We start from the raw sequence: 24,156 nt of genomic DNA on the forward strand, positions 1-24,156 counted from the left end.
TCGGGCCGGCTGAGGGCAGACAAAGAGGGAGGCGACGGCGGCGAGAGCCCCCGGGCGGACCCTGCCCCCTCTCCGGCTAGCCCCGCACGGCCCCGCGCGTGAACCTCCGAGGGCGGCCCGCGCAAGACCCCGCTCCGCTCCATTCCTATGCAGGGGCGGCGGCGGCGGCGGCGCGGCGGGAGGAAGCCGGCCCAGAGCGCGGACAGCTGAGGTTCTCGGCCGCTGCCTCGGCTCGGACCGCCCAATTAAGCTCCGGAGCGTGCGGACTCCCTCCGCTTCCTCCCCCAGTGCCCAGCTCTCTTTCCCGGGCGGGGAGCCGGCGATCATGTGAAGGTGAGAAGCGGGACAAGCCCTGCAGCCCTCGGGAAAGATGGGGGATGCCGCTGCAGACCCGCGGGAGATGAGGAAGACCTTCATTGTTCCAGCCATCAAGCCCTTTGACCATTATGATTTCTCCAGGGCCAAGATCGCCTGCAATCTGGCCTGGCTGGTGGCGAAAGCCTTCGGAACAGGTAGGCGTTACCGGCGGCTGCGCGGCTGCCTTTCTGCAGTCGGGTCCCCGTTTTTTGTCTGTCCTCCTGGCCATCCCTGCCCGGCTAAGCAATACGAATGGCTAGAGGCTGTGGGAGGAGATGGTGATCCGGGAAAGCAGCAGTCAGCTGTGTGCCCGGCTGGGCTCAGCGCTGAGGATACAAAGAAAGGCAAGAAAGACCAGATCCCAGCTCCCGTAGGTCCTGCGGGGTTTTACTTCTTTTTAAAAGCAAAATCTCTATTTATTCCTTGACCGGCTCTGTGTGTGTGTGTTTGCATTGAATAGTATTTTTTCCCTCGCTTATAATTTTGATTACACCACCAAGAATTCTAGCTTCTTCCATATAAGAGGAGGGTGGGTGGCGCACAAGTAGGGCATTGATTTTGACATTTGTGAGGTGGCAGCCATTCAGGCAAGGTAAGATAGAAGGTTAGTTCTTCTAGAAGTACTTCTTTATTATTCAGTATTGTCGGGAGCGCCTCTTTTGTTCCATTCTGTAGAGTCCATACCACGAACCTTATTTTGATGATTTTGCAAAATGAGATGCCAGTAATCTGAAATTGGAGACTTTAGAGAATGATTTCTTTTAATTCGCTAGCAGTAATGCAAACTTTCCCCCATCCCTTAAATGTTTTTTGTTGATTGATAAGCCTTTTTGAAAATGTCAATTTAGAGTTATTCTAAGGTGCATTGGTTGGATGGTATGGGAACATAGTATAGTGAGTAGAATTCTGGACTTGTCAGCATCCTGCTTCAGGCTGGGTTCTGAAATTTATTAGTTATGTGAACATGGACAAGTTATGGGAGGATCAGAAATTTAGAGATGAAAGTTTCTTGGAGATCATTTAACTTCTCCCTCATTTGACTTCGAAGGCAGGTAAAATAACCTCCTGAGGTCACGCAGGTAGCTTCTGAGCCAGAATTTGTGTATTGTGTTTCCTCATCTGTAAAATGAGGATAAATAATGTCAATAGAACTTACCTTGTGGGGTTGTTTTGAGGCTGAAATGAGATAATGTCTGTAGCACTTTTAAATGCTTTGTAAAGGTCAGCTATTTATCACATAGTTCATCCCATTTTTCCAAAACATGGGGTCAAGATCCTCCAGTTAGAATTCTGCAACTGTTCCAGTTTGGAATGTGAATTACAGAATGTGTAATTCTTACACATGCTTAGGAGTGAAAGAGTGATTTTTTTTATATAATCAGGAGGAGAATTAAGTTGAATCCTGGCTTTGACAACTAACTTTGATCCTCATCTAAAGAAGAGGTATGATACTTGTAAAACTAGTCTTATAGGCTTGTTTCTTGGGAAGTACTTAATAAAACTTTTAAGTACTATTTCAAGGTAAATTGTTAACTAAGAATCTTAGAGTTCATCACTGTTTTCTCAGTTTGAAAAGTAATTTGTTTAAAATAGTTCTGATCTGTATGTGTTCATTTTTGAGAGTTCTACAACAGGTAAAGTTTGGGGGAGGGTGAAGTTGCAGAAATTTTACTACTTAAACTTGAGCTAAAATTTTTCAATCCCTACATATTTAGAGGAGTTTATGTATATGGATGTTTTTAGAAGAAATGCTTTTTCTATTTTTGAAATTGACAGTGATTCACACTTTAATATTGGTTTTGACAGCACTAAGGATGTCTGTTAAACATTTCATCAAAATTGACTAAAAATAAATTTTTTACTTTTATGTGCCTTTAATAGTTGATACTTGCCCTTTTTTGCTGTATAAAATAACAAAGCATAACATTTATAGTTGTACTTTTGGATCTCCAAATAATATATAGTCCTTCCAAGTCAAATTAACTTTTACACAATAGTTTTCTAAGTGATGAATAAGCCATTACAAACTTTAGCTGGAGTCTCAAAATTTGATATTAGAAGAGCAATATAAAGCAGTCACATTTTTATTCGGACTTATGCAACTGTATTTCTTTTTTTAAAAAAATAGGTTTTGTGGGTAGTTTTTGTCAAGTCATTCAACTCATATTGAACCCTTCCTAATAGCAAGAAAAGCAAGCAGAAACATCCAGCGACTTTGTGGGACAGGGTATATACATTGTGGAATTTATATTTGAAATAAAAATAATGTTGAATTTTCTAGAAATGTATTCAAAGATGAAGGGAGGGGGACAGAATGTGTGTTGGCACTTGTTATGTTTTAATTAGAGTTGAATTTAAATCTATACTGAATGAGGATTAGATCTGGAAGGGAACCTCAGGTGCTTTTTAGGTTAGTGTTCTTATTCTGCCGAGTAGTAGAATAACTACTGAGGATATTAAGTCATTTGTTTGGATTTGAATAGGTGACTTCAGGTGCTAAGCATCAGATGCAGAACTTGACTCTTAGTGCCAAGACTCTAGCTCTTTTCCTGACTTTGTCAAATGCAGCTATTTTCAGATGGGCACCTTTCAGGCTAGAATAAATTTTAAATTTTATAGGCATCATTAAATTAAATAGATATCAGTCTTAAAATATTTTGAAAAAGACTTTTGAAAAAGTGATTTTAAGCCTTAAAAAGGCTTTAAATGATGGTCTTGTTTCATTTGAATTGCTGGACTTAAAAGTAGGAGACTGGGCTTAGCATCTGCCTCACACAGTGCTCCTATACACTGGGAAGAGTAATTTTATGCTACATACCCCATGGAGTTGTTTTCAAGTTTAAAGCTTCAGAAATATGACGAGAACGTTTCCTGTGTTTGAGGAGAATAGAAATTGGATAGAGAATTTTTTCTTCTGTTTTTTTTTTTGGGGGGGGGTGGGGAGGAGGAAATAATATGGAGTAGTGGAAAGAACACAGCATATAGAGTTAGACAATCTAGACTTAAATCCTAGCACTTACAATTAGCAGCTGTTTGAGCTTGGCCAGGCACTTAAATTTGCTTCGAGAGTGTTTCCTATCTGTAAAAAGGGGAAAATAATATTCATACCACCTGCCCCACAATATAATTGTGAAGCATAAATATTTGCTATGTAAATGCAAACTGATTCCTAAAACTCTTACTCTGTTTAGCACATATTTGAAGTTGAAACTTAAAATTTTGCCTTGGATTTGAAAAGGCCTAGCCCTAATAAGTAAAAAATGGCCTGGGTCTTGAGAGGCACTAATGTACACTTGAAGTCAATGTGGCTGTGTAGGTAAAACAGTAATTATTGTCAACATGTATTGGGGGAAAGCCTGACATAAGCAGAATTTTTCTAACATAATTTTGACTTTTGGTGAGAGAGAAGGTAGTAACTGTTACTAAAGAGGTTTGGATGAACAAATATAGTCAGTTACTTTGGTCTTGCTCTCAGAATGGACCAAAAAAACCCTATTCATGCTGGAGATGAGCTGCCTTAATCCTTTATGGAGATTCTTTAGGTTAGCAGAAACCTTCTGCTCTAATAGTGGCAGTGTAAAGAAAGCTGACTTTTCAGATACAGCAAGATCTGGGTTCAATTTCCGCTTTTGACACATTCTAGCTCTGTAATCTTTGAAAAGTCATTTTATACCTCTTATTGTCTAAGACTAGAAATTGTAGAGAAAGGGATAAGTATAATCCCTGTTGCAGTTATGCATGCTAATGAAATTACAAGCAATGGTTGAAAAATTGACAATTTGTTTTCAACTCATTTTCCCCTACTTACTCTTTTAACATTGTAAATAATTGCCTTTTCCTTCCTTTGTAAGGTAGAAGAAGCTCACGAGGCAGGAAAACAGTAAATAGTTACTTTGGGAGGTCCTTCCTATTAAGCTGGAAAGGTTTCTCAGAAAAAGACCATAGAATTAGATGAAATTTCTGAGGGTGGGTTTGTGTGTGTGTGTTGTACGTATGTCCCCTAACCTTTTCATTTTAGAGATCACTTAAGTGAGATCCATAGTGTTGTAAAGTGACTTGTCCAGGGTTTCATGGGGAAGTTCTCAGACTCTAGCATGCTTGCCATTATACCACACTGCCTTCAAAATTTTATAAGAACCTTACAGTGTATTGATGAACCTTAGAGTATAACATTTGCAAACTCAAATACATACAGAATAAGTGCAAAGTAAATTTGTTTGTTAAATATGAGGCACTTAAGGAGGGAGAGCTCTGTGAGGTACTAACAGTTGAAAGGTTTCATGTAGAAGATACTTGCTTGAACTGCATCTTTTTTTTTTTTTAATTATTGATAGTATTTTAGTTTTCTAAATATACATATAGTTTTCAGCATTCATTTTTGTAAGATTTTGTTTCAAATTTTTCTCTCTCCCTCCTTTACTTTCCCCCAAGACAGCAAGTAATCTGGTATTGGTTAAACATGTGCAATTAAAAAAAAATTTTTTTTTTAATTGTGTGCAAGAAAAATCAGACCAAAAGGGAAAAAAAACCAAGAAAAAGAAAGAAAGAAACAACAACAAAAAAATGAAAATGCTATGTTTTGAATCATAATCAGTCTTTGAATGTGGATGGTATTTTCCATCCCAGGTCTATTGGAATTATCTTGAATTGCCTCATTGTTGAAAAGAGCCAAGTCCATCACAGTTGATCATCATATAATCTAGTTACTGTGTACAATGCTCTCTTAGTTCTATTGAGCTGCATCTTAAAGGGATTCAGTGATGCAGAGGTGAGCAAAGAGTGGAAGAGAGAGAGAATGCATTTGAAAAATGGGGAGAAGGCCAGTTTGGATGGATTGTAGAATGTGGAAGGAAAAATAATGTTTAATAAATAGGCTAGAAATGGAGGTTGAAACCAAGTTGTATAACTCTGTAGAGGTCCAGTATAGCATATTTTATTCTGGATGGAATAGGGAACCACAGGTTAGTTGAATAAAGGAATGACATTTTTGTGTTAAGAAAAATCACTTTGGCGACTGTGTGAAGGATGGATTAGAGTGGTGAAAGTCCAAATAGGAGACCATTTCAGTAGTCTAGACAAGAGGCAATGAGGACCTTGAAGTAAGGTGGCATCTGTCTGAGTAGAGAGCAGGGATTGGATGTGAAAGACTTATGGAAGTAAACAGCAAAATTTGGCAATTGATTCGCTATGTGGGATGGAGCGTGGATGAAAAGTTGAGGATGTAATGCCAAGGTTATGGGCCTGGGAGATTAGAAGTATTTTGGTTCCTTTAACAGAAATAGGGAAGTTTGGAAGATGTTTGGATTTTGGAGAAAGATAAGTTTTGTTTTAGACATTCAGTATGAAACTAGTTTGGAATATTTATGTGGACTAAAAATTCAGGAGAAATAACTGTGGTTGTACATATAGATCTATGAGTCATCAACACAGAGATAATTTAAAACTATAGGAACTGAAGAGAGTGTGAACAGAGAAAAACAAGGATCCTGGAACAGTCCTGTTGAGAGAATGTATAGAGAAAAACAAGGGACCTGGAACAGTCTTGACAAGCACTTGCAATCAATCAGAGGGCTGGGTTTGAAGAATGAACCTGCAAAAGAGACTGAAAGGGAGGTCAAACAGAACATAGGAGAAGGAGTAGAGACGGAATGGAAACCTGTAGGAGAAGGGAGAAGGAGGGTGGTTGACAGTGTCAGATACTCAGAGAGGTCAAGAAAGGTCAGGACTGAGAAAAAATCACCAGATATGGCGTTTCTGTGATTGTAACTGCAGAAAGCATATTGAGTGATGAGGCTGAAACAAGTAAAAAAAAAGTGGAGGCTGTCACTTTAGGGGAAAGGTTCATTAATACTTTAAAAGGTGTTTTTTTGAATTCTCTTAATAGTTCTTTGACAAAATCAGTTTGACCTAGGTATATGATTTATGCTAAGAACCTTTTGAAAATAAAGAGTATCATATCTTCAGATGTGGTAAAATGTTAGTGGTTGTTAAGCTTCCCCCCCCCCCCCCAGTTTCGGCACAGTATAAAATGGACTTTTCTTCATGGAAACTTGTTTTTTTCTTGGGCTTATCAGCTAGGACTAGAAAAGTTCTAGTCTTTGGTAGGACTAGAAAAATCCTAGATGGTAAATCTAAGAGAAGAACAAGTTATTATGAAGGAACTTTCCATTTCCCCATAGCTAGTCAGTTGACAAGTCATTTTTTGGTTTTATGTCTATAATACTCTTTCATCTATCCTTTTCAGTCATGTCCATTCCTTTCTCAGTAATCACAAGGCTATTCATCTAGGCTATTGTCTTCTCTTTCATAGGTTATTACAGTAACTTCCTTTTCTTCCTGATATTCACCTTTCCTTTTTTCACAGAGCTACCAAAATGATCATAGATTTAGAATAGGAAAAGACTTTTAGAAACCTTATTGAATGTTTAACATTTAACCCTTACAGATGAGGAAACTGAGACTAATGGTGGTTGTTTAAGATCATATAGATAGTAATTATCAGAAATTACCTCATTCTACAGCCAGTATTTATTTCACTAAACCAGGCTGTCTCCTAAATATTCTTAGAGAATAGTCCTAGTCATGACATCCCCCTGACTCAATAATCTTCATTGATTTTTTTGTTGCTTTTAAAATAAAATACAGATTCTTTTGGTATTTAAAACCTTCCATCTGGATCCAATCTGATCACACCTTATTTTTGTAAGCTGATTAAAATGCTACACGTTTCACTGTTATAGATCTACTTAGTAGATGACATATTTTGTACCTCTGTGCTTTTGGACAGGCTCTCCTTTAAAATTAAAAACTATTCCTGGATTTAGAGCTGGAAGGATTTGCAAAAGTCGTCTAATACTTCTAAATCTCTTCCCCCAATTTTATAGATGAGGAGCTGAGTATGAGAAGCTAAGTTATATGTGTAAGGTCATAAAAGTAATTATGTAATAAAGTACTAGAGCCAGAATTAAAACCAAGTCCTCTGAGTCCAAATCCTTTGGTTTTTTTTTTTTTTTTTACTGTTATGTGGCCATCACCAAAGGATCTCAGGCCTTTGCTACTAGATATTGTTTTTTTTTCCTCATCAATCTTTGAAAAAAATCTCCTGAATCACTATGCACAATAAGTGAAGGAGATTTTCCTTCTGTATTGGTTGGACTTTAATAGAGAAGACTCTTGCCTTCATGCCATGAACAAAAATTTAGTAGAACTTCAGAAAGGGGGTTAACTACTAGGAAAATATTAGTAAAGTAAGGAATAATATCAAATTATGGAGATTAAATTGTTTTAATTCTTAAATAAATCTTTTCTCTATAGAAGTAAATATTGTTACTTGCAGACCTAAAACCAAAAATCTTCTGCCTTTTTCTAGCCCTTGACTCCTATATATAAAGATAAAGGTTTGAAAACATAAATGAAAAATAAGTTAGATAACAATGATCAGAAAATTTGAAATGTAAATTACATGAAAACTATGAAAAGAATAGATGTTTAACTATTTGTTTATTCTTGAAATTAATTTAGTTTTTAAGGACTTTTTTTGATTGTTAAATGCTGTTTTTAAAAATAATATCTTATTTCTTTCCCAATTATAATTATATATAAAGACAATTTTTAGTATTCATTTAAAAAAAAAATTGAGTTCCAAATTCTCTCCTTTCCTTCTTCACCCTGCTTCACCCTCCCTGAGATAGAAGGCAATCTGATAAAGCTTAAATAGGTTAAGTAAAACATTTCAATATTACTGACTTTTGGGGTGAAAACTAGAATGTTTGGTCTATATTCAGACAATTTTTCCTCTGGAGGCAACATTTTTTGTCATGAATCTTTTGGAATTGTCCTTGGATCATTGTAATGATGAAATAGCTAAGTCAATTCAGTATTACCATTACTGTGTACAATGATTTCTTGGTTCTCACTTTAATCTGCATCAGTTCATGTAACTTTTTCTAAGTTTTTCTGATTGCACAAAAAGTCATTTGTTACAGAATTCTTTTTTTCCCCCCAGTGATAATTTAATTTAATGTAAGCACTTGTTTGCCTAGTAGATTCAAGATGTCAAAGAAATAGATATTTTATTGGCTATGATATTTTTTGAATATGTGTAAAAAAGCATTGCAAGGCAGAGGTACTATAGGAAATTCAGACTAGTCAGCATCCTGTCTTTCAGAAGTTTATGGTTTACGTGGAAAAACTGTTGCTGACCAGTATATAGGTGTCTCATGAGGGAGAAATCCACTCTCTTAAGTCATCTTTGATTAGTTATTAAAGAGAAAGTGTCAATTGAGGTGTGCCTTCAGGATAACATAGAATAGATATGTGGAGGAAGGCAGGAAAATACAAAATGCATTAATAGAATAGTCCAATATTTTTAGAGCATTGGATAAGATATTCATCTATTTGTGTGAATAGGTACATAATGTTTCTATATCTGTACATTGGTATATGGGAATTAAGGCAGAAAAGATATAGTTTTTGTGGTGGTATGATTTTCGAGGGCCTCTGTGTGTTAAACTAAATAAGGAGTTTGGATCTATTTCCTGTTCAAAAAATTTTACTTGCTTGCCACCATTAAACAAAGATATTTTACTGTAGTTTATTAAGACTTTTATAATTGTATAGTATAGTACATGAAGCTTAAAAAAAATTAATAAATCATCCCTTCCAGACCTACAATATGCTAAAATGAAACAATCCCTTTTCTTAAAGAGCATATTATTCGAGAAGATATGTACACATGATAGTACAAATTGTGTATAATGAAATTTTGTGGAAGAGGTGCTAGTAGCTAGGAGGATGAATGTTGGCAAGGTTTTCTAGAAGATGTGGTGTTTGAGTTGAAGGGGAAACACCTTTTATCCTTGGGGTAGGATTCTAGGAAAGGGGAACAACCTGTTTAAAGAAATAGAGCAGGAAATGGAATGTTATGTGCAAGGAATAGCACGAAAGCTATTTAGGCTAGATTGGAGAATGGAAAACACAGAAATAGATAATAATTTTTTTTGAGGGTTTCATTGTCCTCCTTGTCACCCAGATTTGCAGCTCATCTTGCTCAGCCTGTATATCTCATCAGATGGTACGCATTGCATTTATACTTTCACAACATCTTGAAAATTCTCTTCTATTTACTCAACCACCACTTTAGTTCAGCCTGTCATTATTTCATGCTTTTCTTGCTTCAAATCTTTCCCAACCTTGGTCCATCCTCCACACGGCTGCCACAGTGATTGTCCTTAAACATAGGTCTTTACATGTTACTCCCTCAGTAAACTTTAGTGGCTTCATGTAACTTGTACATTAGAAATGCCTTTTATCTCAGATTTCAGTCCCTTACAATTAGCTCTGTTCTTATTTCCAGCCATCTTATGGATTACTCCCTTTTGTACACATACTAAGTTCCTGCCATTTAAGTTGTCTTGTTCCTCCTTACATATAACTTTTAGTCTCCTTCTGTTTCTTTACCTTTGCAGTGGTTACTCCTGATGTCAGAAATGTGCCCTCTCCCTACCTCTGTTTCCTAGCATCCTTCATCAGGGCTCCGCTCAAGTGCTACTTTATATTTAAAGCTTGATCCTCCAACTTTTTAATGCTTTTCTTCTCAAATATTCTTGTATCAATTTTAAATGTACATACACACACATTCTTAGATATGTACATATGCAGCTAGACTGTCTCAGTATTTTACTTAGGTCATTTTGTGTTTAATACATGACAACAGTATCTGATACCTATCTGTTACTTATTAGTTATTTAATAAATACTTAGTAATTATTGACTAAAGCAAGTTGGAGCTAAGTTGTAAAAGGTTTTAAACCTTGTACTTTGTATTATTTGATACTAGAGGTAAAAAGAAGTTTTTGGAGTTTGGGACATGATTAGAATGTGCTTTAGGAAAATAATTTTGGTATTTGTAAAAGAGATAGATTGGAGAGGAGAAAGTTAAGACAAGGAAACCTATAGGCTACTGCAGTGGTCTAGGTGCCTGAATGAGGGTGAAGTTGGAGAGAAGGGTTTGGATGTGAGAGATGTGGAGGTAGACTCATCAAGACTTATCAACTGATTGGTGTGGGGTAAAGGTAATTGAGGAATTATGGATAACTCTGAAGTCCTTAATCTTATTATGACTGGAAGGTTAGCTATATCTTCACTTAAAATAGGGAAGTATGGAGAAAAGGTGGGTTTGGTTAGAAAGGTTCCATGTTTTGGTTTGAACATGTTGAGTTGAATATGTTGGATGGAACATCCAATTTCAGATATCCAAAAGGCACTTGATGTTGAAAGCCTAGATTTCAGGCTATATATGCTCTGAGAGTCATCTTTGTAGAGATATAATTTAACTCTTAAGAGCTGAAGTTGCCAAGAGGGTGAGAACAGAGGGAACTGGAATAGAACCTTGGGATACATTCACCGATAAGAATATGGGACAGTGATATAAAGACAGTGAAAAATATTGAGGAATAGTTAGACAAATGGGAGAAGAACCAAGAGAGAGAAGGGTCTTGAAAATCCAAAGATTAGAAAATACTTGGAGAGAGAGAAAAAGAAGAGGTGAAAAGGGGGTTTTTCTTTATCGTATTTGGAAATTTTCTATAGAAATTTAAATATAATGCTTAATTTTGGGGGGGTTGGAGATATATTCTTATTTTCTTAGATATTATGTATGTATTATCCTGCTTTATGCTATGTCAAGATTCTTTAGCTTTTTTTCTTTTAGTAAATGGGATGTTGATTTTAGCAGACAAAACAAGTAATTATTTTTATTTAATATATTTTAATTAGTGGCATAGGTTCATTAGTAGTAATTAAACTTGATGCTTAATTGTGATTAGTGATTGTTTATACTTATTTACTACCTTTTCATCTTTGTGTGTTTTTAAAACATGCTTACCCTTGTGATGTCATTTTGAATTATACATTTCTATTTCTATTCAACCCATTTATTTCCCTTCCTCTCTTGGAGAAGTCCCTTAAGAAATCTGTTCTTTAGATTGTTTCTGTTTTAAAATAAAATATCTATGCATACCAACTTTAGCATTTTGAGATAGAAAAAAAACTCTAAATCAGTCAATAAGCTTATTTAGTATATAGTATATGCCATGCACTGTGCTAAGAGCTGAGGATATAAAAAAGCAAAAAACAGTCACTCTTGTCAAAGAGCTCACAGTTTACTGGGGGAGATAACATGAAAATAATAGTGTATAAACAAGTTATATATAGGATTAATTAGAGATAACTCAGTAGAGAGAAGGCACTAGCATTAAGGGGATAGGCTTCTTGTGGAAGGCAGGACTTTTATTTGTGGATTGAAAAGAGTCAGGAATAGACTTGTAGGTATGGGTAGGTAGGGAGACAACTACTGATAGGGTTTGGGCATTGGAATGTTTGAGAATCCACGGTGTCATTGGGGTGTAGGGGTGTAGAGGTATGCATTGGTAAAGTATAGAAGTAAGGTATAGAAGATTGGAAATGTGAGAACTTTGAATTCTAAATGGGAATTTTATGTTTGATCCTGGAGGTAATAGGGAGGTATTGGAGTTTTTAAATAGAGGAGGTGACATGGTTAAATTTGCATTTAAAGATTCATTTAATGGTTGAATGGAGGATGGATTGGGTTGGAGAAGAGGCTTGAGGGAGGGAAACCAGGCCACAGGCTATGGCAGTAGTCTAGCTATGAGATGATGAGGGCCTCTGTACCAAGTTGTTGTCAGTTCAGGAAAGAAGGTGGGAGATGTTCTGAACATACATACAAGAGATGTTCTGAAAGTAACATCAATGACAAATCAGATTGCAGGGTGGAGAAAGAGTGAGGAGTCAAAAATTAATTGTTGGGTGACTGAGGGAATGGTGGTACCCTCCATAATAATAGGAAATGGCAGACAGAGGAGGCTGTTAGGGGAAAGAAACCGAGTTCAGTTTTTGGACATGTTGAGTTTAAGAAGTGTATGAAACATCCATTTTCATATGTCTAGTAGGTAGTTGGAAGTGGACATCTGGAGAATAGGACTAGATAAGTAGATCTGAAAGATATCAGCATAGAGATGATTATTGTATTTGAGAGAACAGATGAAATCACCAGAGAAATAGTATGGAGGAAGAAGAAAACAGGTCCCCCAGTCAGAGTCCTACAGGACAGTCCACAATCCATTATTAGTCGCTGTAACCTGGAAGATTTGGGAAAGGAGACTAAGAAGGAATAGTCAGATGGGTGGGAAGAGAATCAGGATAGATTAGTAATTAGTAACAACTCTTATTTCTAGAGTTGTTCAGGTGAAAAAAAAATTTCTCCCCTATAGGAATGTCTAATATTATCTCTGTTTTACAGTTAAGTACACTGAAGCAGGGGGAGGTGAAAAGATGCAGATAAAATGCATCAGAACCAGGAATTGAATTGAGATTTTTTCTGACTCCAGGTCCAGCATTCATTCTGATATACTACACTGCCTTCCTCTTTTTTATAAATATACATTTTTATAAACACACATTTTATTATTATTTTTTTATTATAGCTTTTTATTTACAAGTTATATGCATGAGTAATTTTACAGCATTGACAACTGCAAAACCTTTTGTTCCAGTTTTTCCCCTCCTTACCCCCATTCCCTCCCCCCGATGGCAGGTTGACCAATACGTTAAATATGTTAAAGTATAAATTAAATACAATATAAGCATACATGCCCTAACAGTTATTTTGTTGTACAAAAAATTTGAAATAATGTACTATTAGCCTGTAAAGGAAATAAAAAATACAGGCGGACAAAAATAGAGGGATTGGGAATTCTATGTAATGGTTCATAGTCATCTCCCAGAGTTCTTTTGCTGGGTGTAGCTGGTTCAGTTCATTATTGCTCTATTGGAACTAATTTGGTTCATCTCATTGCTGAAGATGGCCACGTCCATCAGAACTGATCATCATATAGTGTTGTTGAGATATATAATGGTCTTCTGGTCCTGCTCATTTCACTCAGCATCAGTTCATGTAAGTCTCTCTAGGCCTTTCTGAAATCATCCTGCTGGTCATTTCTTACAGAACAATAATATTCCATAATATTCATATACCATAATTTATTCAGCCATTCTCCAATTGATGGGCATCCACTCAGTTTCCAGTTTCTGGCCACTACAAAGAGACTTGCCCCAAACATTTGTGCACATACGGTCCCTTTCCCTTCTTTAAGATTTCTTTGGCATATATAATAAGTCCAGTAGAAACATTGCTGGATCAAAGGGTATGGACAGTTTGATAACTTTTTGAGCATAGTTCCAAATTGCTCTCCAGAATGGCTGGATGTAAATATTTAGCATTTTATATTTAGTATTTATAAACACTAAACTATTTTTCATCTTATTTATATCTGGATTTTTTTTTGAGATTATTATTCTCACTTTACATACAGTTTACATACAGTTAAAAATTTTTTTTTATCATGGTAGCTAAAACTGAGGAGAATAAAGACGATAATGTAAGAGAAATCCTAAATTCTTGTAAATTCTTTATTTGGTAGTTTGAATCCTGGCTTTTTCATCTGTTGCAGGCTATTTGACCTACACTGCAATCTCCTTAATTTTTAAAGTGCCTTTCAACTTTCATTCATATATGGGCCTATGCTTACTTAACACTTCAGTAGGATCACATCCTTCCTGCTTAGTCCCCCATTCCCTATCCTCTGTTCTCTGTCTTTTCCCCTCCATCAAATGAAAATATTGAAACAGTACAGAAAAAACTGCCTTTTTTTTTTTTTTTTTAAAGACTTCTTGGCTATAGACCCCAAAGCCTCTTTATGTGTGAGCTTTGAAAAGCAACTTTTAGTTTACTTTTTGTTTTAAATCATTCATTAAAAATGAGATACTCTTTTTAAAAATGTTCTTTTTTTTACATTGCTGTTATTCTCCAATTATAATCCCCCATCCCTTCCTTGTATCAAAATATAGTTAAACAAAATTTACTAATGAATTAAATGAGTGATAGCATCTGTCATATTCTTTGTAGTCTGCCACTTTTAGTGAGAAAAGATGGGCCTATGGAATCCATATTAATCATTTTGATCTGTTTTATTTTCCTTTGTTATTGTGATTATTGCTCTCCGTTCTACTCTTTAGTTGCCCGTAGGCTCTGTAATCTTTATTGTTTGTTATAATACAGTATTTTATTAGATCTATATCCTCCCCTCTTGTTCTGCCATTTGCAATTTCTGGTCATATGCTTTGTTTCTAGTCTAGCCACTAATATCTCCGTTATAAATATTTTGGTTATACATGAAACCTTTTCCTCTTTCTTTGCTATGTTTAGTAGTTATGCTCATCAGTGTTATCCACTGGGTCAGAGTATATAAATAGTCGTTTTAAATTGTTTTCCAGAACAGTTAGACCAGTTTATAGTGCTACCACAGTGTCAATTGTGTCTTTCTCATAGCTCTTCATTGACTTTTTATTATTTTTGCCAATTTACTAAGAATGAAGTGTGAAACATAAGAATTGTTTTCATTTGCATTTCTCTCATTAGTAATTTACATCATCCTTTCATATGGTTGTTGGTAATTTGTATTAATGGACTTTTGATGAAAAGTGCTATCAGAGAGAACTATGGAGACTGAATGTGGATCAAAGCATAGTACTTTCACCTTTTTTTGTTGTTTGCTTGTTTTTTTTTTCCTCTTTTGATGATATTTTTATGTAGCTTGACAAATATGTACTTGCTTTGTTTAGAATAATTGCACACGTTTAACCTGTTAACTTGTATTGGATTGCTTGGTGTCTTGGGAAAGGGAGGGAAGAGGGAAGGAGAAGGAAAAAAAAATTGAACTACAAGGTTTTGCAAAAGTGAATGTTGAAAAATATCTTTACATGTATTCTAAAAATTATTAAAATTTATTTAAAAAAGAAAAAATAAGTTGTGAGATATTTTGTTTCTATGTTATCAATCATTTCATGTGCCTCACACCTTCTCTGTACTCTCATCCACTGAACTTCTCTGTAACAAAGAAAAATAATTGGATCAAAATATTCAGTAAAGTCTTTGTTTCTTATTTAACATGTATTGGTCCATCTGGGAGAAGGGGTGGGGGGGAAGGAGGGAAAAAGTTGGAACAAAAGGATTTGCAACTGTCAATGCTGAAAAATTACCTATGCATATGTCTTGTAAATAAAAATCTATAATAAAAAAAAAGTATGTTTCTTTGAATTCCTCCTATTATTTCCTGTTGCATGATACTCTAGGATACTTTTTTGCTACGGTTTGGCTGTTTTACATTTGATGAACAACCATTTTGTTTTTTTGTGCCACTAGGTGCTGCTATAAAATTTGTTGGACTTTATTTTTGGCCTCCTTGGGATATATATCAAGTAGTGGCAGTTAGGGTTCTGAAAATAAAATGAGATAGTATTTGTAAAGCTCTCAGCACAGTGCTTGGCACATAACAAGTACTTTAGAAATACTTCTTCTATGAACAACTTAAATCACTTTTCTTTCATAGCTTTATATTGATATTCAGAATGAATAGATTAATGCACATCTCAGCCAATACTAATTACTTTGCCTTTTCTCCCAAAGCTCTGTGAATATTAATTTCATTTTTGTCTTCCATTTTTCACCCTATCATTAGCCAATACACTTCCATACTATCTTCAGATTCTAAAATCCTTCATCTTCTCTCTTCCTTTCCTAATCACCACTTAATCTCCTATCACTCTTATATCTGGATTATTTGTACTATTCACTTTATCCTTTACTCAGAATGTTGTTGAAAAGAACTAATTGGAATCTTATAATCATTCTGACTTGCTCTATTATAACTCAGGTTATCCAACTTCAACTGGGTTTCATTGCAGTAAAGCATTCCTTTTATTTCTCACTAAAATATTCCTTCTGGGTTTGGAAAAATAGGTACACTAATGCACTATTGGTAGAGATGTGAAATGGTCCAACCAATTCTGGAGAAAAATTTGGATCTATGGCCAAAAGGCCATGTACATGTATAACCCAGCAATACTACAACTAGGTCTGTATCCCAAGGAGATCAAAGAAGAAGAAAAAGGACCTAAATATTTTAGTTGGAAGTGAGAGGATCAGTTGGGCAATGACCAAATAAGTTGTGCTATATAATTATGATGGACAATGTTGCAGAAAAACTTGAGAAGACATATTGCAAAGCATAATAGGGAGCAGAACTAAGAATTATTGTACATAGTAAAAGCATATTGTAATGATAATAAATTATAAAAGATTTAGCTACTCTAATTAATACGGTGATCCAAGATAATTCTAAAGACCCATGATAAAAAAAAATCCTATCTACCTCCAGAGAGAGGATTGAAGCATGATTTTTTCATCTTTTTCTTGATCCTTCCAATATGGGGCTATTATAGAAATATTATCTTGCATGACTTACTTAACATGTGTAATTGATACCATATTTCTTGCCTTTTCAGTGGATGGGGAGGGGCTGGAGGAAGGAAGTGAATTTGGAATTCAGAATTTTAGAAAAGCAAATGCTAGATTTTTTTTTAAAAAAATTCCTTCTCCTCTCCAGAGAAGTTTTTCCAGATCTTTTTGACTTTCCTCAAAACTCCCACAATGTACTTCTCCTCCTTCACTTTGAGCTAGACAGACTTTGCTGCTCTTACTTTACTTAGAAAATAAGAGGCCAATTGACAAGACTGTTCAAAACCCTTTGACACCATTCTTCACAGTCTTCTAGTCTTTGTCAGTGTCTTATTTTCTTTCCAAGGACAATTCCTCTTTGTGTGCCTTTGATCCCATCCTTTTTCATTGTTTTCAGCCGATTACACTATCATGTATCTTCTAATTCTAATTTTTAACCTTTCCCTATCATTTCCTTGCCTACTTTTTTTTTTTTTTTATTATAGCTTTTTATTTACAGGTTATATGCATGGGTAATTTTATAGCATTGACAATTGCCAAACTTTTGTTCCAATTTTTCCCCTTCTTCCCCCTATCCTCTCCCCCAGATGCCTTGTCTACTATTTTCAAACATTTTTCTCCCCCCCCCTTACCTTTCCTAAACCCTCATCCCCTTAAACCATTATCCTTTCTCTTCCTTTTCTTGATCACACTTTTTGAAAAACATCTTTACATTAATTATGTCACTTTCCTGTTCATTCACTCCTCAACCCTGTAAGGTTTAAAACTTTCCTCTTCAGAGTTACTTTTGTTTGTTAATGCTAGGTTTCCTGTTTTTTGTGAAATTATGAGTTCTTACTCTTAGTGTTTTAGTATTTGGACTTGTTGGACACTATGCCAATATGTTCATTTGATTTGGCATATTGGGTACCTAATCTCTTCCATTGATTGACCTCTCTATATTTTTAAACTAAATTCAAATAGTTTTAATGATTATTACTTTGGGATACAGTGGTATAATTTAAGATCTGATATTGCTAGGCTTGCTTCATTCCCAGTTAAAAATTTTTTTCAAGACACATTCTTCCAGATAAATTTCATTATTATGTTTTCTAATTCTTTTAAAGTAATCCTTAGGTAAATTGGTTGGTATGAGCCTGAATAAATAAAAAAAAATTTTTAGCTGGTTTTGTGTTTATTACACAAATATTCTATATATTCTAACATTAACAATGAATGTTTCTTATGTATTTCCATACAATTTGTTTTTATTTTATAGTTGTATTTATATAGTTCTTGTGTGTTTCTTGTTGATTTGACTTATAAAATTTATACATTCTGTAGTTATTTTGAAAGGAAATTTTTGTTCTTTCCTTTTTTTTAAAGTAAAATACAGAAAACTGATGTGTATGGTAGCTTTATTTTGTATCTGGTGTTTTGCGGAAATTATTGTTTCAATTTTTCAGTTGATTCTCTGGAGTTCTCTGTGTAGATCATTTCATATCTTCTGCAAAAAGGGGAAACTTCATTTCTTTTCTTATATTCTTTTGATTGTTTTTTCTTATTTCTGTAACTAGCATTTCCAACATGATGCTAAATAATAATGATGATGAGAATGGCCATGCTTTCAAAACCCTTATCTTATTGGAAAGATCTTTACTGCTTTTTGCTACATGTAATTCTGGCTTTTAGTTCTAGATAGGAAGGATCCTTATTGCTAGGATTAGTTTTTTTTTTTTTAAACAAATGGTGGTTGTAATAAGCTTTTTCTGCATTTGTCGATAATCGTGTTTTTTTTTTTTTATTAATATGGTTTATTTATGTTTCTAATTTAACATTGAATTAACTTTGTATTCTTGGTCTTAGATTCTACTTGATTGTAATGTACAATCTTTTTGATTTATTAGCCTCTTTGCTAACATTTTATTCAAAAATTTCATGAGAATATTAACCACGGTTATTGATCTAGGAGCAATTAGATGATGCAGTGGATTATAGAGCACTGGGCCTATGGCCTTAATATATACTTAATAATTGTGTGACCTTAGACAAATAACTCCCGTATGCCTCAGTTTCCTCATCTATAAAATTATGATAAAAATAGTACTTTGTTGAAGGATATGGATTATTTTCTAGGTGCATTCCCAGTTCTGTTTTTCTTTTTTTCTTAACAAGTGTTGAAAGATGGAATCTCTTCAGTTTATGTGTGTTTTCTCATTGTCATCTTTGTTAATACAATTTTCTATTTACAATGAAAGAGTGTGCTCAACACTAGAAAGCAGTGTGTTTTTGCTTCTCTGTACCCTCTTTTGGATGAAGGTACTCATTGTAGTTCTATTCCCTCATCATTATTCAATCTGATGCCTTTTGTTTTTCTTTTTTTAGTACAAGGTTGGAACTGTGTTCTTCTGCTTCCATTGACTCTGCCATCTTGACTAGAAGTTGATATTTCTATTTTAAATAGATTGCTAAACCATTCAAAGTTATATTCTGTAATGCATATGTATTGTGGACTTTTATATTGTTTTAGAACTTTTAAAACATCAAGGTTATATTTTCTATCTTCACTTTTAATGTAATTGTCTTCAAAATTTCTTTTTTGGCTTAGATTTCTTAATGTCTATTAGTCTTGAAGATATATTTGTTGGTATCTTATGTGTATTTGACACATGTACCAGTGTACTTCAGTAGCAGTATCTTAGAAATGAATTAAACATAAAACAGGGCGTAAGCAGCACAAGGACAACAAATTGATTTTTCTGATAGTTTTGTCTTATTCCAGTGCTTGGCACTGAAAAGTTAAAATGAAGTATAGATATTTGGTAAGGAATGCCATCTTAAGAAGCAGTTGGTACAGTGGAAAAAGCAGTCATAATTTGGAATGACACAAACTGTTTTCAAATCCAAGCTCTGCCATGGGTGATTTTTTTTTTTGTTTGTTTTGTTTTTATTGTTGTTGTTTGTTTGTTTGTTTTGTTTTTTCCTTAATCTCTCTGCCTCTCAGGTTAAAATATCTGTGAAGTGAGGACTTTGAACCAGATGGTCTCTGAGAATCCCTCTAGGTTAAAGTTTGTGATTGTGTGAAGATCATACTTTGAAATGAATTTGCACAGACACTTAACACAGACATACACACAGATATACATATATATAACTATATGCTTGATTATTAAGAGTTTCCGATTATTTTTTTGTCTTGGAATATTTTGCAAATCATTAACATGACATAAGTTTAAAAAATCATGAAGGAAGAATTATTCAAGGTATTATGTCAGATTCAACAATTAAAACTTTTCTCTAATAATCTGTAGGTGAAGAAGGAATAATGTGAAATTAAATGATTTTGATTTAATTTTTATTTTGTGTATGGTGAGAGTATTTATTATGCCTATGTTACTTGTTTGGCAGGTTGTGGAAAATTTATATGCCACTTCACATTAAAAGTTACTGAGACTATTAATTTATCATAAAATCTAATTCAGATTTAATTTTGTATATATATTTTCTTGGTCATGGGCTCATATTTGGTACCCCAGACAATGTGAGTTACAGAGGCAGAATATGTTAAACCCACAAATGGATAGCAAGAGATTTTATCATTTAGGCTAAGGAAAAGTCATTTTAGTGCCTTCATTGATTTTTCTGCCCACCTTTCCAAGATGGTAATGTTTTTGAGACAGTAATATTCAATAAAATTGAGTTAATTTGTAGAGATTGCAAGATTGATTCAGTCTTACATCACTTTGTTATGTTCACTATTTAGTTATAGAGTAGAAAGAGTGCTAGATGTGGAATTAGAGGATTTGGATTCATGTCTCGATTCTGCTCTTTATACCTCTGAATTTGGGCAACTCAGTCATTCCATCTGAGGCTGCTTAATCAGCTGTACAATGAGGGAATGGTATTAGATGACTTTAAAGTTTATTCATCTTCCATTTAATTGGAAAGAAGCATCTGAAAGACTCTGATTTCTTCTACCATGATCCTGTTATATTGCTAGTATTGTATGCTTTTTAAAGAATAATTTTTTGTTTTTGCTTTTTGACATGTTATCAATAGTGGTTTTTTGGTTTTTTTTGCTTATTTTTCTTTCTTTTTTGTTGCTATATTGGATATGTAAATCAATTTTTCAACATTTTGATAAAAATTTCCTTTAATGCTTTTTATGTCTATGTCACTTGTTTGGCAGGTTGTGAAAAAAATTTTTTTTTGTTATACTTTTGCTTTCTGCTCCAGTATTTCACCTAGTTAGGTATTTTGGTTTCAGAGCCAGAAAAATTAAATTTAGATAGCTACTGGTTCCTGACCTAGTTTTAGGAGGTTTCATTATCTATCTAAGGATCTCCAGTGAGGATTATTGGGAAGAAATAAAACAGATTTCATATATTACAAAGAAACACAACAAAACCATTTAGAAAATCAAGTAACAGTAATTAAAAGTTTTATTTTCAGTGTTCTATCTTCCTTAAAAATTTGGTGTAGTACAAACCACAGTAATTTTATTTGTAGTTACTACTGATTTTTAGTTTTCTTGTCATCTGACCTTTGTTAATGGGATGAGAGAGAGAGGAGAGAGAGAGAGAGAGAGAGAGAGAGAGAGAGAGAGAGAAACGAGGAGGAGGGAGAGGAGAGTTTCTTTTTGATTGATGTGTAGCATTTTTTTTCATAATTTTAAGAACTAATCTAAGCATCAAGAGATATAAATATAAAAAAGCAAGAGGGATGAGGAGGTTGAGGATAATGGCCAGAACGTAGAGTAGCATACTTTGGTTTGGACCCTTTTCTTCCCTATAAGTGTGACCTTCTTAAAATGTTATATGTATAATTGAAGAATGATATTCTAGATAGGTTTAGACTAGGGAAGAGTAGCTCCCTAGTCTTTGGGCATTGACTTTTAATGTATCCTAAAATTAGATTCATTTTCTTGATTGCCATGTCACACTGATTATAAAAGTAGCAGTCTACTAAAACCTCCTTTTTAGGTGAGCTGCTTTCTAGCCATGCTTCCATAGTGTAAATTTTTTTTGAATGGTTGTTTCATTTCTTATTAGAATATATCTTATTTGATTTAGTCCATTAATCTAATAATGTCCAGACATTTCTGAATCCTGATTCTTTTTATTCAGCATGTTAGCTGTTTTCTCTCAGTTTGGGATTATCTGCAGATTTAATAAGTAGGTTGTCTGTCTTTATCCAAAATAACTGATTGTAAAGGATACAGATTCTTGGAGCTCTTCTGGAGATCTGCTTAATAGACATTAAAACATTAATGTCTATTTTTTGAAATCAAATCCATCTGCTCCTACTGTCATCTATTCCAGAAGATTAGCTGAAAAAAATGGTTTGCTAAAATTTAGAATTACAATCTTTATATTCCTAATAATTTTGTTTAAAAAAAGGAAATGAGTTTGACATGATCTTTTTAAATTAATTTTTTCAACCAACAGAAATCTATCTTCTCTTCCTTCTGCATCATCCTCATCCTGTTCCTCTCATTTAAGAAAAAAAGAAAAAGAAAACCTCTTTAAAAAAATACATAAAGTCAAACAAAATAAGGTCCTGCCTTGCCTATGACAAGATCTATTCTTGATGGAGCCATATTGACTCTTTGAATCATTATATCTTTTTCCTATATGTTCACTAACCCTTTAGTCATATTTTCCAGAATTTTGCAGTGGTCAGAATCATCCACTTAGTTTGCAGATTTTATTCTTCCTTTTTTGAAAATTTGGACATTACATGTATACTTATTGTGTATCTAAGTTATATTTTAATATATTTAACATCTACTGGTCATCCTGCCATCTAGGGGAGGGGGTGGGGGGGTAAGAGGTGAAAAATTGGAACAAGAGGTTTGGCAATTGTTAATGCTGTAAAGTTACCCATGTATATATCCTGTAAATAAAAGGCTATTAAATTAAAAAAAAAAAATTTGGACATTAGCTCTCATCTAATTGTATGGTACCTCTCCTGTTTCTCTTTCAAAGATCACCAACAATGGTTTAACTTTACATATTCCAGTTCTTTCTGTACATTGATTTAATCTTATCTAAGAAAGCTAGATTTTTTTTGTGGCTGAGGTAATTGGGGTTAAGTGATGACTTTTCCAGGGTCACACAGCCAGGAAGGTGTTGTGTTTGAGGCCAGATTTGAACTCGGGTCCTTCTGACTAGATAGAGCTGGTGGTCTATCCACTATACCAACTAGCTACCCCCTAGATATTTTTTCTTCTGTATCTTTGGTTATCAACTCTTTGGTTGTGATTTTTTTTTCTTTTCTAGAATTTTTTTCCTTTTGACAGGGAAAGGAGAAGCAAAATAATTGTTGGCTGTAGGAGAGTTTACTTAAAAGCAATAGGATAGGAAAAGGGGACTAGCATTGTATATTAAGAAGTTAGGCTCATGTGATATGTTCCCATGAAAAAATCCAAGAACCATTCTAGAGAGGATGTTTTGATGGAGATGAGTGGAGATTGAAACAGAAGCAGCATTATCATCAAGATTATATATAGAACACCTGACCAGAAAGAAAATTCATGAATTTGGGAATAATTACAAGCTTATCACAGAAACATTAGAAGATATTATTTAATGTTTGTCAGATTATAGTTTTGTAGACATCTCCTGGAATGCTTTCTTTCTCACTTGGTTTTGATAATCATTTCAACCCGAAGAAGTTAGAAGAATCCCAAAGATACAGTATAGAATCTAGATGGGGGTGGAGGGGGTGGGGAACCTTTTTTCTGCCAAGGACCATTTGGATATTTCAAACATCATTTGTGAGGCATGCAAAATTATCAATTTAGAGAGAACTCAAGCAGTGGGAGGTTCTTGTACCTTTTTAGCTCATTATTGTCTGCGGTTGTCTTAGCAAATATGATTTTGAGGATTTTATATGGACTGGCCACTAAGCCCAATGTTCCCCACCCCTGGTCTAGACTATAGAATCTGTCAAAAGTTACTCTAATACAATCTTTGTTACTTGGAGCAAATCACTTAACTTCCTTCAACTTCAGTTGATTGATTTGTAAAATGGGATTGGATGAAATGGCTTCTTAAGTTGCTTCCAGCTTTAGATCTGGATTTCACTTTTTTTGTAACTTAAAAAATGTGTTAATATGTACAGTCAGGTAGTCCTTTTGGGGAATGTTTTTAAGTGTGTAAAATACAAGGATTACAAGGGAAATCAATTATGTTGAAGTACAGATATAAAAACATCAAAACAAATTAAGAACTTCTGATTTAGTCTAATCCTTTTAGGTATGAGGAATCTGAGCACAGAAACATAAATTGAATTATTCACACTTCTTAGTGGAAGAAGTGAAGTCATATTTCTTGACTTTCCTGTCCAGTGTTCTTTCTGTTATACTATGCTTTCTTTGATATGTCAAAAAAAAAATTTTTTTTTTTTTGCGCTGCTCAAGACAGAGTGACAAATTTAATATC

At 34.4% G+C, this 24,156-nt stretch overlaps 1 protein-coding gene across 10 annotated transcripts in view; it reads left to right on the plus strand.

The window, feature by feature from the left end:
* Window positions 1-347: 347 nt before the first annotated feature.
* The window catches only part of CAMSAP2 (calmodulin regulated spectrin associated protein family member 2), a 141,983-nt gene continuing 118,174 nt past the window's right edge, over window positions 348-24,156 (plus strand). For all 10 annotated transcript variants that reach the window (XR_004229318.1, XR_004229320.1, XR_004229319.1 and 7 more), the window contains exon 1: window positions 348-512. Coding sequence is in view for 7 of the 10 variants with exons in the window: in XM_031937101.1 (XP_031792961.1) it covers window positions 371-512 (142 nt within the window). In the remaining 3 variants the exon portion in view is untranslated. The remainder of the gene's footprint in view (window positions 513-24,156) is intronic.

This window comes from Sarcophilus harrisii, chromosome 4 (genome assembly GCF_902635505.1).
Source record: "Sarcophilus harrisii chromosome 4, mSarHar1.11, whole genome shotgun sequence".
In the NCBI taxonomy this organism is placed as follows: Eukaryota; Metazoa; Chordata; class Mammalia; order Dasyuromorphia; family Dasyuridae; genus Sarcophilus; species Sarcophilus harrisii.